The following is a 14,653-nucleotide window of genomic DNA, read 5'->3' on the forward strand; positions in this document are numbered from 1 at the left end:
CTATGGAAGACAGTATGGAGGTTCCTCAGAAAACTAAAAATAGAATTACCATATGATCCAGCAATCCCACTCCTGGGCATGTATCCAGACAAAACTCTAATTCAAAAAGATACAATATGACCCAGCAATCCCGCTACTGGGCATATACCCAGAGAAAACTGTAATTCAAAAAGACACATGCACCCCAATGTTCACTGCAGCACTATTTACAATAGCCAGGTCATGGAAGCAACCTTAATGCCCATCGACAGACAAATAGATAAAGAAGATGTGGTACACAGATACAATGGAATATTACTCAGCCATAAAAAGGAACGAAATTGGGTCATTTGTAGAGATGTGGATGGATCTAGAGACTGTCATACAGAGTGAAGTAAGTCAGAAAGAGAAGAACAAATATCGTATATTAACGCATATATGTGGAACCTAGAAAAATGATACAGATGAACCGGTTTGCAGGGCAGAAATAGAGACACAGACATGGAGAACAAACATATGGACACCAAGGGGGGAAAGTGGCAGGGAGGTGGGCGTGGTCGTGGGATGAATTGGGCGATTGGGATTGACATGTATACACTAATATGTATGAAATGGATGACTAATACAAACCTGCTATATAAAAATATAAATAAAATTAAATTTAGAAATTAAAAAAAAAGATACATGCACCCCATTCACAATAGCCAAGACATGGTAACAACCTAAATGTCCATCAATAAGTGAATGGATAAAGAACATGTGGTACAGGGCTTCCCTGGTGGCGCAGTGGTTGAGAGTCCGCCTGCCGATGCAGGGGACACGGGTTCGTGCCCCAGTCCAGGAATATTTCACATGCCGCGGAGCGGCTGGGCCCGTGAGCCATGGCCGCTGAGCCTGCGCGTCCGGAGCCTGTGCTCCGCAACAGGAGAGGCCACAGCAGTGAGAGGCCCGCGTACTGCAAAAAAAAAAAAAAAGAAAAGAAAAAGAAGATGTGGTACAGATATACAGTGGAATACTACTCAACCATAAAAGAGAACAAAATAATGCCATTTGCAGCAACATGGATGCAACTAGAGATTATCATACTAAGCGAAGTAAGTCAGAAAGAGAAAGACAAATACCATATGATATCACTTATACATGGAATGTAAAATATGACACAAATGAACCTATCTACAAAAGAGAAACAGACTCATGGACATAGAGAACAGACCTGTGGTTGCCAAGGGGGAGAGGGTTGGAGGAGGGATGGAGTGGGAGGTTGAGGTTAGCAGATGTAAGCTATTATATATAGAATGGATAAACAACAAGGTCCTACTGTATAGCACATAGAACTAAATATATTCAATACCCTATGATAAACCATAATAGAAAATAATATTAAAAAAGAATGGATATGTATGTATAACTGAATCACTTTGCTTTACAGCAGAAATTAACACAACATGGTAAATCAACTATTCTTCAATTTTTAAAAAATCCTATAGGAAAAAAAAACAAACCCAGTCCACAGACTCCCAGCCTTCTACCAGAAGTGGGGTGTTCAGATAGAGGCTTCAATTGTCACTATTGCCTGATTAAAGTATATTTGATTTGTCATGAGTGTGGTTGAAATGCACCAGCCCTGCATTGCCCACTGGAGGACCAGGTTCAGAAAAGACGCATACATTGTTAGCATCCATGAAGATGAAGTTCCTATTAAGTTATAGTCTTTACCTAAAGATGGCTAAACAAAAACACAGCATGGTGAGAGGGTACCCTGTACAGTGTACAGGGGCTCTCTCTCTGGCTTTGGAGAAGCCTAAACTGGTCCCTCAGGCTATCAAATATAGATAAGAAGCTTCTAGGAATGTGGCTTGGCTGAGAGTGCAGAGGCCAAGGCCCAGACTCCTCTTAACCACAAGCTTAAAGGAGAACATGCCGAAGTCTGTTCAGGTCTTCGGACTCTATTTTGCTCTTCCAAGAATGGATATATGGGCATCTCACAAAGTATATGTGTTCTGCCAGATGTGACTAGATTTTACAGCAAAAAGGAGATTCATGGTGAACTGTTTTGAATTGCTGCTATGAAGTTGGATGAATTTCTTTTCTTTTTTTTTTTTTTTTTTGGTGGTACGCGGGTCTCTCACTGTTGTGGCTTCTCCCGTTGCGGAGCACAGGCTCCGGACGCGCAGGCTCAGCGGCCATGGCTCACGGGCGCAGCCACTCGGCGGCATGTGGGATCTTCCCGGACCGGGGCACGAACCCGTGTCCCCTGCATCGGCAGGCAGACTCTCAACCACTGCGCCACCAGGGAAGCCCGGATGAATTTCTTTTACTGCACAATTTTTCAGCACCTTGACTAAGCCATTGTTCATTGTGAATCTCTTCCAGTGCAGGGTAGTATGGATGTGGTCCTCTTCTCTCAGAATATTTTCTGGGATTATGTTCCATGGAGCACACTTTAGGAAAGCATGGGTGAGATGCTCCCTCAAGTTCTTCCCAGCCCTGGCCAAAGTCTTGGAGATGAGACAGGCAGACCTGGCTATAAAATTCAAGCCCTTCCCTTGGTTAGCAAGGCCAGGACCTTTGTCCCTGCTATTTTCTCTCCATCAAATGCTTTCTCCCAGATACTGCCAGGCTTACTCCCTAACTTCCTTCAGATGTCTGTCCAAAGCTTATCTTATCAGATAAAACTTCCTGATTCCCCATCTAAAACATCAGGCTCCTCCAGGACCCTGTCCTATCCCCAGCTGCCTCTCTTGCCCCTGAACAGCCCCTACCAAGCCTGTGCTGTGCCTTCTTCCTTCCCACTCCCATGTGTAATTATGTCGGATAGACATTATTGGGGTTTTTCTGATTATTAAATACATGCTGCCTGTTAAAAACATTTTTAAAAAAAGGAAATAAAGAAATAAATGGACTGGCAAAGGATGTGAAAGTTCCTGCAGAGATAATCATTGTTAACTGCTGGCATGTGTCCAGTATACTAAACTTTTCTTTGCCCACAAAGGCATGTGCAAAGAGAAAGCGGGGGTGGGAGAGATGCAGAAATAATTGCTGTTATTATCAAATGCCTTCTCTTCTTTGTTGTAATCTGGTTTTTCCATCTGAATTCTGTCCTGGTCAATAGCTCCTTCCTGGACTTTCCAACCTGACTCTTGGCTTCCTGTTGGGCGTTGGGGGTGTGCTCAGGCCAAGGTGCTGACACTCCACCTCTGACCCTGCCTGAAAGGGGCACCCTGGGAGCTCAGGGCGTGGCCTCCACAGGAGGGGCAAGAGAGCATTCAAAGTTGCCCGGAGGACTATTGTTTCACAGGGTAGCAAAGGATGGAGCTGCAAGGGAAAGAACAGAAAGTGTGCTTCTGGGGGGCTCCAGGTCATCTCCCAACTTCCTCTTGCTTCCTCTTCCCCACACTAGGCCCCTATTTCTGTTCTTCTACTTCTCTCCAGATTTACTTTCAAGAAGAGATACGTCATTGGCAACCTAGAGTCCAAACGACAACTCCAAGGGCCACACAACTGCCCTCTCCAAGTAGTTCTACAGAGACTCCAAGAGAGGAAATGACTGGCCCAGGATCATATAGCAAGTAGGTGGCAGAGCTGGGCCTCAGGCTTGGGACTCCAGGGTGATGGAAAATTCTGAGCTTGCCAGTTAATATGGCCTGAGTGAGAATGGGTGTGGGATGGTGGTGGCAAAGGGAATGATTAGTTGAGTGTCACAGAAGAAGCTGCCCCCTGGCCTAGGTCATCACAGCCCTGGCTGCAGCTGTTCCATCAGGCAGCTGAAAAAGATTGACTTGTGTTTGGAGAAGCCTTAAAGAGACAGAAACACAGGTCGTATTTCCCCTCAAAAGCTCTGCCCATCTTCTACTGAAGGGCAATCTTAGGTTGGCTCTAGAAGCTAGGAGCTTAACATAACCATTCTGAGGCCTCCTGATAAACTGGCAAGTCTGTCAGTGCTGTTGCTTCAGAACAGGTTTAAGAGCGCTGAGGCAGGACTTGTATTTTTCAAAAACTCCCAAGCCTTTGTCACGAGCATCCTCAAGACTTGCTAAATATGTCCCTGAGTTTGCTGCTCTGCAGGAATTGGTAACCATTCCCTCTAAAGGAAATGGAGGTGGTGTGTGTGTGTGTGTGTGTGTACGTGCCCGTGCGTGATCAGTTTGGGAGAGGACAGTGCCAGGGAAAGCCACCTGCTTGGTTAAAAGGTGGTGAAGTTAAATCACTTGATTTAGGATGGCACAAATGTGCTCAGATCAGCAAGAAGGCTTTTCTGGGCTTATTCAGCTGCCTTGGGCAGCAATGATAACACAGAAACATTGCAAGGGCAAGCTCATGTTGGCAAAGAAGACATCTGAGGTTTTTTTTTTTTTTTTTTTGCGGCACGCAGGCCCCTCACTGCTGTGGCCTCTCCCGCCATGGAGCACAGCCTCTGGACGCGCAGGCTCAGCGGCCATGGCTCACGGGCCCAGCCGCTCCGCGCATGTGGGATCCTCCCAGACCGGGGCACAAACCCGTATCCCCTGCATCGGCAGGCGGACTCTCAACCGCTGCGCCACCAGGGAAGCCCCATCTGAGGTTTTTTAATAAACTCTCCCAGATATCAGGCCAGATATGATTTTGACAGTTAGACAAAAACCTTCTGCCACCATCTCAATTCCTCCTGACACAAGATCATCCTCAAATCCAGCTTTCTTAACATTCCATAGATGGTCTTATCTGCATTGCTAGGGAATCAGGGGACTTGGCCAGAATCATCTAAGAGATCTATCTCCCTACGCCCGCCACTCCTCCGTTTTTAAAATACAGTTTTGCTTCTTCTTTTTTTTTTTTTTTGCAGTACACTGGCCTCTCACTGTTGTGGCCTCTCCCGTTGCAGAGCACAGGCTCCAGACACGCAGGCTCAGCAGCCATGGCTCAGCAGCCATGGCTCATGGGCCCAGCCGCTCCGCGGCATGTGGGATCTTCCCGGACCAGGGCACGAACCCGTCCGTGTCCACTGCATCGGCAGGCGGACTCTCAACCACTGCGCCACCAGGGAAGCCCCTGCTTCTTTTTTTTTTTTTCTAATTATACAAGATATTATACAGATGGGGTAATGTGTATTTATTGTAGAAAATTTGTAAGGTTTGCCTTTGACTGCCTCTGTAGGATAAATTAGAAGAAGTAGAATTAGTGGGTCAAAGATCTGTCCATTGGGCAGCCTCAAATTACACTCCCACCTGCCAAGATAGCAATGCCCACTCACCAACATTAGGTATTAATCATGTTTTAATGTTTGTCAGGTTGACTGAAAAAAATCAGTATCTCATTTTAATTCACATTTGCTTGGTTTTGAGTGAGACAGAGTACTTTTACATATTTTCTTGGAAAATGACAGCTGAGCTGCTGCTTTCCCTTTCTCAGGGCAGAGATAAGTCCTTTTCCTTCATTTTTGTTCTAATAAGACCTTGTGACAAGGAAGCCTTGGGAGACTGGATAGGGTTCTTGGGCTAGCCATCATGTATAGGGAAACTAAGCTGGTTATACCCTTTAAACAAAAGTTCCAGTGCACACAAAATCCTCAAGGGTGCATTTTTACTTTGGAAGTGGTGTGTGTGTGGTAACTTAGAAACTCAGTGGTTTCAGACAGCAGAGTGATGTAATATTCTCAGGAAAGTGTGGTGAGGGCAGCCATCTGTGTGTCCCCTGCAGTTGGCCCAGGGCCTGACATATCGTAGGCACCTATAAGCTGTGCTGCCTCTGTGCTGAAGGACAACCTTCTGTAACCCCAAGTGGACTATCTATACAAAATAATAATAATTGTACCCATTTATTTAGAATCCCTTGGAGTTATTTTTAGTTTAAGTATGAAACAGCCATCTTAATACCCAGGAAGAGAGATATTGCAAATTCTTACTTACTGGTAGAACTTCCGGAAAGGGCCAAGGGTGAGTGGCGGTATGAATATCATATCAGAGGCAAGTCTGACAGGAGCTGTTTTATGGCAGCCATGTCCTTGGATCCAGGTGGGCTGGCCAGGCTCCCCAGGTAAGCCAGTGTGTCTTCCTTCCAGAAGACCACCTTTTCAGGGCTCTAAGTGGCCTTTTCTGGTCGTCTCCTATTTTTCTCTGCCTCCAGGGAAGACTGCACTTGATTTATCAGAGATAATAGGTGAGTTCTAGTAAAGCAATTTCAGCAGGCCATAACTGGAATTCCACAATGGAAGGGACTGAGGAAATATCTGGTGTCCTGGTTCTCAGCCTTTCTCAACGTACCAACCACTAACTATTATGGTAACCATCAGTGGCCATGCCAATGTAATTGTCAGTTCAAGGCCCAGTGGTTGGTGGGGAGCCAATGAAGTCTTTACAGCAGCAATTTGAGCTGTAGAAGGGTCACCTACCTGATCTGTAGAAGCAGAGCAACTAGGGCTAAGTTGAAGTCACAGGTGGGGAGACCAGATGAGAAGGTTGCAGTGGAGTGGGAGGGTAGCTGGAGGCAAATAGTTGGATTGGAGAGATATTTAGGAGGTGAGATGAACAGGATTAGATAACAGACAGGAGACGGGTGGGGGTGAGGGAAGAGGAGTCAAAATGACTCCCAGGCTTGGGGCTTGGGTCTCTGAGCAGATGATGGGGCCGTTACTGGGTTAGGGGAGGAGAGGAAGAGCAGGTCTGGCGAAAGATGAGTTCCAGACAAGCTATGTTTAAGGTGTACATAGGGCCTCCAGAGGGAGGCGTCCAAGTGGATATAGAAGGGTGTGGCGCCTGGGAGAGGGGTCTGAACTGGTCAGCACAGAAATGGAGAGGAAGCCGTGAGGTATTATTAACAACAGTGAGGAATGGGAGAGGTTGCTCGGTTTGGGGTGCGCAGAACGGGGAGGGGGGGTGTCACGCGGTGGGGGTGCTCAGCCACAAGACAGCCTGGTCCCGAAGCCCGGCGCCGAGCCTACCCAAGGTCAGAGCCTGAGGGGGGTGTGGGTAAAGGTTGGGTAGGATGGGCGGGGGAGGGGGAGGAACCAGATTGGGCCCCTCTGGATCCCGCCCTCTCTCCCTCCTCAGCCATTGGGCAATTACGCTGTCCGTCAGGTGCCCGCCTCCACGGATGAACCAATAAAGGGTGGCGAGAGGATGCTTCCTTCTCTAGCTGGATCAGCACAAGAGGTCCCTTCAGGGAGGTGAGTCCGGGGTGGGGGCAGCTGCGGCACCGTAGGCTGGCGCAGAATTGACTGGCGGACCCGGCGGCTTTGGCGCAAGCGGGTGAGAGGAGGACCAGGGTGCGATGTAAGGAAGGGGGTGAGCTCGGGATGTGAAAACCTCTAACCTCGCCTGGTCCGCTCCGGCCCGCAGCATCGGCTCACGTGATGGGGTGGAGAGTGGAGGTGAGGTGAGGGGGCGGGCCCGCGGCGGACAGGGAAGGGCCTTGGTCACAGCTACGGTCACCCGTCTCGCGCGCACGCGCCACGTGGGTTCGCGGCCTTGCTCAGGGCCTTTGGCTGTGTACTGGGACTTCCGCAGTAGCTGTTTTAGCCCTCGGAGTACCCTCTGTGAGCTCAGCATCTCAACTGAATTCTCCTTTTTTATAGACCCGGAAGCTGGGGCTCAGGGACGTGGCCGCTCCAGGGTTTGAGGGAGATAGGGCTTGTTGGACTTAGGAGGCAGCGCTCTTTCTTATCTGTGAGGCTTGACTTTGGGATCTGTTTTCTTTAGATACGCGAAATTGTCTGGGTCCGGTCTGCGGCAGACCGCCTTGCGTCGGGCATCGCCGCCTGGCTTCTCTGCAAGGCTGGGGGTGGGGTTGGGGGGCGCGGGGAGGCGCCCTCTGCGCGCCCTGCCCGACCGCACCAGTTCGTAGTTCGGCGGGGTGGGCTGGGGAGAGGGGGCGGTCCTCAAGTGTGGGCGCTCTCCACACCCCAACAGACAAACTTGAGGAGGGCAGAATTCATAAACGAAATCTGAAAACACGTGGAAACTCTCCTCCCGGGTCACCAGAGAAAATAGAAAATAGAGCAGCTTTTTTTTTTGTCTAAGGAAAAATACCACCAGAGGCTGTTGAAAGTGCTAGGAAACTGCTTCCTTCATGCCCTTGTGGAGGCAGATGTGAACCATTTGGAACTCGGTTTGGCAATATGAGTCTACACCCTTTGACCTACTGATGCCAGCCTTGGGAAATAAGTAGGTTAAAACCTAAGTAGGGGGGCTTCCCTGGTGGCGCAGTGGTTGAGAGTCCGCCTTCCGATTCAGGGGACGCGGGTTCGTGCCCCGGTCTGGGAAGATCCCACATGCCGCGGAGCGGCTGGGCCCGTGAGCCATGGCCGCTGAGCCTGCGCGTCCGGAGCCTGTGCTCTGCAACGGGAGAGGCCACAACAGTGAGAGGCCCGCGTATCACAAAAGAAAAAAAAAAAAACAAAAAACAACCCTAAGTAGGGGAAAGGTTGAGGCGTTAGGCGTTGCAGTTTGGTATTTTATAAGTAGAGACACAGTGGAAACAACCTCTAATCCCCAATGATACACCTAATGATAAAAGTAATAATACCTTTTTCGGAGCCGAAGGGTTATATTTCTTTAAACCGTCACAAAACCGTATGAAACTAATATTCCCATTCCACGGATGGACAACTGGAACTCAGGCAAGTGAAGTAGTGTGTCTGCTGCTAGACAGCTAGTATCATACCTAATGTGCTTTTGGGCCTCTGAAATGGCCATGTTTAGCCACTGTTTGAGGCATTCATTTACATACATGTAGAACAAGCTCTGGCCAGTTTTATTAAAGAAACTTTGCATGATTTACTTTTCACCAGTTTCTTCTGGCTTGTTTCTAATCATCACCTGGATCAGTGTACATACTCTGTAGTATTTTCCTCATGCTGTGCCCAATTCAATATTATTGCCACTGTAGTGACGGACACCAGTTTTGGCCAACATGGTGTAGTACTCTAGTTCAGATTTCCTCAAGGCTGGGCCGTTGTCGGCGAGGAGGACCAGGTTCACTTTGCCTTGTCTGATCATCTTCAGAGTCTGCTTGTACCCCAGCACATACTTTCCACTTACCATAACCAGCTGGACCCTAGAATTGATCTGTCTCCGGCGACTTTTCCATCTTCTTTGCTGCCACCATCTTCCTGGTTTAGGTGCTGGATGGCGTCCAACAGAAAGCAGCCACCAAGATAGCTGGGGAGCAAGAACGAGCTTATATTTAAATGAACACTTAAAGCCTACTGGGGAGAGTGAACGTGGGAGCTGAGCACAGGGCCCTGGCAAGGGAAAGGATTTGGGAAGGAGGAAAAGGTGGCCTCTGGGGTAGCCCTCAGTGACTCTTTAAGATCAGAGAGTGTTTAAAAACCCATTTTCTGAAATGTGATTATATATTATAATGGGAGGTGTGGAGACTTGCTTAAGTATTTTGAGATTTAGTGTTTTCAGAAGTCATTATTTTTAAAAAATTAAATTTAAAACTTTCTTAAACTCTCAAATTTTCAGGTTTAAAAAAAACCCTTTTTGCTGAAGGAACACATTCGCTCATACAGTTTCAGAATGTCAAGTACTGTGTCCTACTGGATTTTCAATTCTGCAAGAAACAGCATTGCCACATTACAAGGGGGACAACGTTTATATTCAAGATATGCCTCAAACAGGATTAAATCAAAATGGAGGCTCTTTCCCCAGGGGCCAGTCACCCTAAAAACCAATGCCTCATGTGGTGGCATTGCTCTGCAGAAAGCCTATAGACACACATCAACAGAGGAAGATGATTTCCACTTGCCGCTCAGCCCTGAGCAGGTAAATGAAGTGCTGCGAGCCGGTGAGTCGGCCCACAAGATTCTTGACCTTGTCAGTGGAGTCCCAAGTTCGGTGTTGCGGTTTGAGAGCAACCAGCTGGCTGCCAATTTCCCAGTGGAGGACCGGGGAGGTGTAGCCGCCTGCCTGCAGACCAATGGGCTGATGTTTGGTGTCTTCGATGGACATGGGGGCCACGCATGTGCTCAAGCGGTAAGCGAGAGGCTCTTCTACTATGTGGCAGTGTCACTGATGTCCCAGCAGACACTGGAGCAGATGGAGGGGGCGATGGAAAGCATGAAGCCCCTGCTGCCCATTCTGCAGTGGCTCAAGCGCCCAGGGGACAGTATCTACAAGGATGTCACGTCAGTGCACCTTGATCACCTCCGTGTCTACTGGCAGGAGCTGCTGAACCTGCACATGGAAATGGGGCTGAACATTGAGGAAGCATTAATGTACTCCTTCCAGAGGCTGGATTCTGACATCTCGCTAGAGATCCAGGCCGCCCTGGAAGATGAGATGACCAGGAACCTTTCACTCCAGGTTGCTTTCTCAGGGGCAACAGCTTGCATGGCCCATGTCAATGGAGTTCACTTGCATGTGGCAAACGCTGGTGACTGCCGGGCCATCCTTGGTGTCCAGGAGGACAATGGCATGTGGTCTTGTCTGCCCCTCACCCGGGACCACAATGCCTGGAACCCAACCGAGCTGTCACGGCTAAAGAGGGAGCATCCTGAGTCAGAGCACAGGACAATCATCATGGACAACAGGCTGCTGGGTGTCCTCATGCCCTGCAGGGCCTTCGGGGACGTCCAGCTGAAGTGGAGTAAAGAGCTGCAGCGCGGTGTCCTGGAGCGGGGCTTTGACACCGAGGCCCTCAACATTTACCAGTTCACCCCCACACACTACTACACTCCACCTTACCTGACGGCCAGGCCTGAGGTCACATACCACAGGCTGAGGCCCCAGGATAAGTTCCTTGTGCTGGCCTCTGACGGCCTGTGGGATGTGCTGGGCAATGAGGATGTGGTGAGGCTGGTGGTGGAGCACCTGGCTGAAGTGTGTCGGCACAAGCCAGACCTGGCCCAGAGACCCGCCAACCTGGGACTCATGCAGAGCCTGCTGCTGCAGAGGAAAGCCCAGGGGCTCCACGCCACCGACCAAAACGCAGCCACACGTCTGATCAGATACGCCATAGGCAGCAACGAGTACGGGGAGATGGAGCCTGAGCGGCTGTCGGCGATGCTGACATTGCCGGAGGACTTGGCAAGGATGTACAGGGATGATATCTCTGTCACTGTGGTATATTTTAACTCAGACTCGATTGGTGCATCTTACAAGGGGAGTTAAGAGTCTCCCATCCTGTTGCCAAGGTTAACTTAAATGCTTTTCTAAGACATTTTCACTTACTCTTAAACTGGCTATTTAGACCTTGTTGTTAAAGGGCAGGCAGATGTAGCTTGCTTAATAATAGACTAACGTGAGAGAAAAAACAGCCTAGGATTAAAAACAATAGTAGTGATTTTATGTCCCTGCATGTTTTGGTCACCTCTTCTACGCAGAAAGGGTGGAACACAGAGACCGTAGACTTGGCTGGGGCTCGTGTAACCCAAGTCCTTTTATAAATACACTGTTGTTAAACTGTGTCAGCCTGAGCCTGCGAAGTATAAAATTAATCATGATTCTAAGGATATGAAGAAGTTCAGGATCTTATGAGGTCTTGATACGAAAATCTGCAAAGTTGGTAATTCTCAATTCGTAATCATGGCCTTCTAGACTATGAAGGGAGGTTTTGTTTGTTTTTTATTTTGAAGTTCCTAAAGACCTAGGTTTATAAAGCATATTACAGGACACTTTTCTATGCAATATTCTAACTTTTTTGTGTGTGTGATTTTACTTGTGAAAACATTTTGTAATGCTGCATTCTAGTTCCGATTTAGTTTATTTTAAAATTGAGTCCTCAAACTTGCAAACAGGCCTGCTCTAAGCGAGCATGCTTGGAATGAGTTTTCTTGGTTTTCAGCTGAGGGTGAAGGTGGCCAGGCCTCTGAACCGGCTGAATTTATTTGTGCAGCTTTCGGACCTTTCCACTGAGTCCCACCCCCTGAACCTTTGAGCCATGGTAGGAGGTTACTTCTGTCTGAGCCTTAACTCCTTTCCTGCATTAATAAAATTTCCTCCGGGGTTTAGTAAATCTCTGCAGATTTACTCATAGCACTTAACCTTTCTGATTATACCTCTCAGACATTCTTCTAATTCCACCTAATGTTCCTTCCCCCTCTGCTATGTTGAACTCCCTCACCCTGCTGCTGACTGTGCAATCCTGTCTAGAAAGAATGCTCCCAATTCACATGGTTGAAGGGAAGGAGAAAATTCAAGATTGCATGTGGTAATTGTGACAGACAGTTTAGGCAGGACAGCTTATACAGTGGATTGTAGACTTAAAACTCAGCCTGAATCTGGAGACGTAAAAACATGAAGGACCTGAGAACGGTCACTTAGTCTCCCTAGCTGCATGCATCCCGAGGGGCAGTGGGGAAGAGGGAGGAGTGAGATTTTTCAGATGGGACACTTGCCCATAGATTGTGGGATAAATGGCCATTGCTACTCCTTAGGAACTAGGCCTTATTTAGTATAGGAGTTGGGGCAAAAACAAATGTAACCTGTACTGGCTTCTGTGGGCTGCACAGTCTGTGTTTATTTGAAAATTAAACCATGTGGATCCTTTCTGGGGGGATGAATTTCATGTTCTGAATTGCTGTAGCATTTAAACAGGAAATGTGTCCCTAAGTGGAAACACAAATATAATCCCACAAAAACTGACACTTTTTATGTTCCTGCACTGTCTTCATTGATCGCTCTCCTCACCCCCTTTCGCACTGAAAGGAAAGCAAACAGCTAGGTTTGACTTCCACATTTTTGTCCACATTCAGGACATTCAAGTGTTGAGAAACTTCTAGCCTGCGGCTACTGCCCTGTGCATTTACTGATATGGCTTCATCTAAGAAATTCTCCTTTGAGTGCTTAAGCCTTGGTCCTTTTATTCTGAAACTATTAATCTTCCTTCTGATCTCCTAGATCTTAACTCAGAAATAAAACGTGAAGCCCTGTCATTCAGCTTGCATGACGGTTTGTTACTAGAGCCGAAGACTGCTTGTCTGATACCCTTGTTCTTTATGCGAGCTAAACCCTGGTGCACGCTCTCATTTACCGGGATTACGGGGTCTGAATCCTGTTTTGGAGCCTAGCTTGGGTCATAAATACATCTGATTAAGTAACCTGTGTGACAGTTGAGAGAATACAGACTTCCCACCTGTTCCTTCAAGGGTATCTCTGTTTTTTCTCAGCCTAATAGATTTCCTGCTTTCTAATTGGTATATTGAGAGAGAGGAAAGGCTGGTTTCTTGTCTGCCTTTTGCCATTGTGAACTCTGTCTGCTCTTGCCATGAATGCTCCACGGAGCACCTTCTGGTTAAACCCCAGCATGTCTGATTCCCTGACCACAGTTCTGCTGTCACTGGCCTTCCTGAGGCACGTGGACTACCACTTGAGGACACTGGGATTTGAGAGGGGGTTGGTGGTACTTTGTCAGGTCTTCGGAAACATTTATCATTCCTTTTATGTAAAGATTCTGATATTGAGACTTCTGAAATGAACTAAAAAAATGAGATTGAATCTTTAATGTTTAGGATGTCACTTTTGAATAAAGTATGCTTTGGTGCTTTAAACAGCATATTTACTGTTTTAGGTAAGAAATGGTAATATTGGCCTGTTTTAGTTGTTGTTTTATATGTAAATAATACAGTTGTGCTGATTGGGGATTGGTCAAAATGGATAGAGAAGTTCTAAATTCAAGTTAGCGCGCTAGGTCAAGTTACTTATTCAGTTTGCTGAGACGTTATTTGTAACCTTAAAGCTAATTTATTATAATGAAAGTGTAAACTTTGAGGTATGTTAATATATAAACATATTTTTCCCAGAAGTACGATTGGCCTAAAAGATCGAGTGGGTTAAGACTTAGTTTAGACACAACTGAGCTGACACCTTTTATATGAGGGAAATAGAAACAGCTCAAGCTTGAATTAAAGAATGGAATAATTAATTGTATAGAACACGACAGTGTATTCGGAATGAGTCTAGCTTGACTCTTCCATCCATCAGCCCCTAGTGACCTATTTTTCGTTTGACAATCTTGGGGAAACCTTAACTTCCCAGGTTAAATCAGGATATCCTGGAACTGAGCTATCCTAGTTTCATTGTTAGTGGTTCATTTGTCGCTGAACATGACTCCCATAGCAGAGAATGCCCTGGTGTGGCTTTGAGGCTGGGGAATAAAGGCTGGTGGTACCGCTTTTTCCTGTGAGCTGCCACGTGTGTTACCAAGTGGAAAACACACATGGACTGCAGTGCGACTGTCTACTGAGCAGGCTGAGGCTCTGTTCCCGATGCCTTGGGCACCTGACGTTTAGTTTAACTGGCCTCCTTGAAAATATTTCTTATCAAACATTTACTTGGAAAAATTATTAACCATGTTCTTTAATATTTACTGACATTTGTATTGTAAAGTGTATACCAATGTTTTTTTGACATTGATTTTCTAACCATGAGAGAGATTTAAATGAAATTTGTAAATAAGAGGAAAAATGAGATTTGGTTTCTTTTGTTTTTGAATATTCATATTTTTAAGGTCCTTAGGGTACTAGATTAGGCCAGCCTTTGTTTCACCACCTTTATCTGGTCTATTCAATAGTCCACCCAAAAGAGAAATTTTCTTTGCAAATTTTCGATGACTGCTGAGCACACAGGAAGTCCTTGCTTAATGTTAACAGTGTGTGGGAAGCTGAAAAGAATGAAAAGGAAGTGTGAAGGCTTTTGTTGTGAGGGTCTCCACACACTCAGGGCCAAGGCCTGCTGGGATTTCACATTATTTAACT

At 46.9% G+C, this 14,653-nt stretch overlaps 1 protein-coding gene and 1 pseudogene across 4 annotated transcripts; one reads left to right on the forward strand and one right to left on the reverse strand.

The window, feature by feature from the left end:
* Window positions 1-7,056: 7,056 nt before the first annotated feature.
* On the forward strand, window positions 7,057-14,366 carry PDP2 (pyruvate dehyrogenase phosphatase catalytic subunit 2). 4 transcript variants are annotated; one of them, XM_032613912.1, is made up of 2 exons: window positions 7,057-7,120; window positions 9,423-14,366. In XM_032613912.1, the coding sequence occupies exon 2, from the start codon at window positions 9,477-9,479 to the stop codon at window positions 11,067-11,069; it is 1,593 nt and encodes a 530-aa protein (XP_032469803.1). In that variant the 5' UTR covers window positions 7,057-7,120; window positions 9,423-9,476; the 3' UTR covers window positions 11,070-14,366. The 4 variants fall into 4 exon arrangements, with proteins under 4 accessions (XP_032469803.1, XP_032469802.1, XP_032469804.1 ...); XM_032613911.1 differs by having other exon boundaries at window positions 7,090-7,324; XM_032613913.1 differs by having other exon boundaries at window positions 7,116-7,202.
* LOC116744328 lies at window positions 8,730-9,060 on the reverse strand (annotated as a pseudogene).
* Window positions 14,367-14,653: the final 287 nt, after the last annotated feature.

Source organism: Phocoena sinus, chromosome 19, assembly GCF_008692025.1.
Source record: "Phocoena sinus isolate mPhoSin1 chromosome 19, mPhoSin1.pri, whole genome shotgun sequence".
Taxonomy (NCBI): Eukaryota; Metazoa; Chordata; class Mammalia; order Artiodactyla; family Phocoenidae; genus Phocoena; species Phocoena sinus.

Excerpts from the sequence above, each read along its gene's own strand:
- PDP2 (XM_032613912.1), top strand. The coding sequence starts at position 9,477 with ATGTCAAGTACTGTGTCCTACTGGATTTTCAATTCTGCAAGAAACAGC.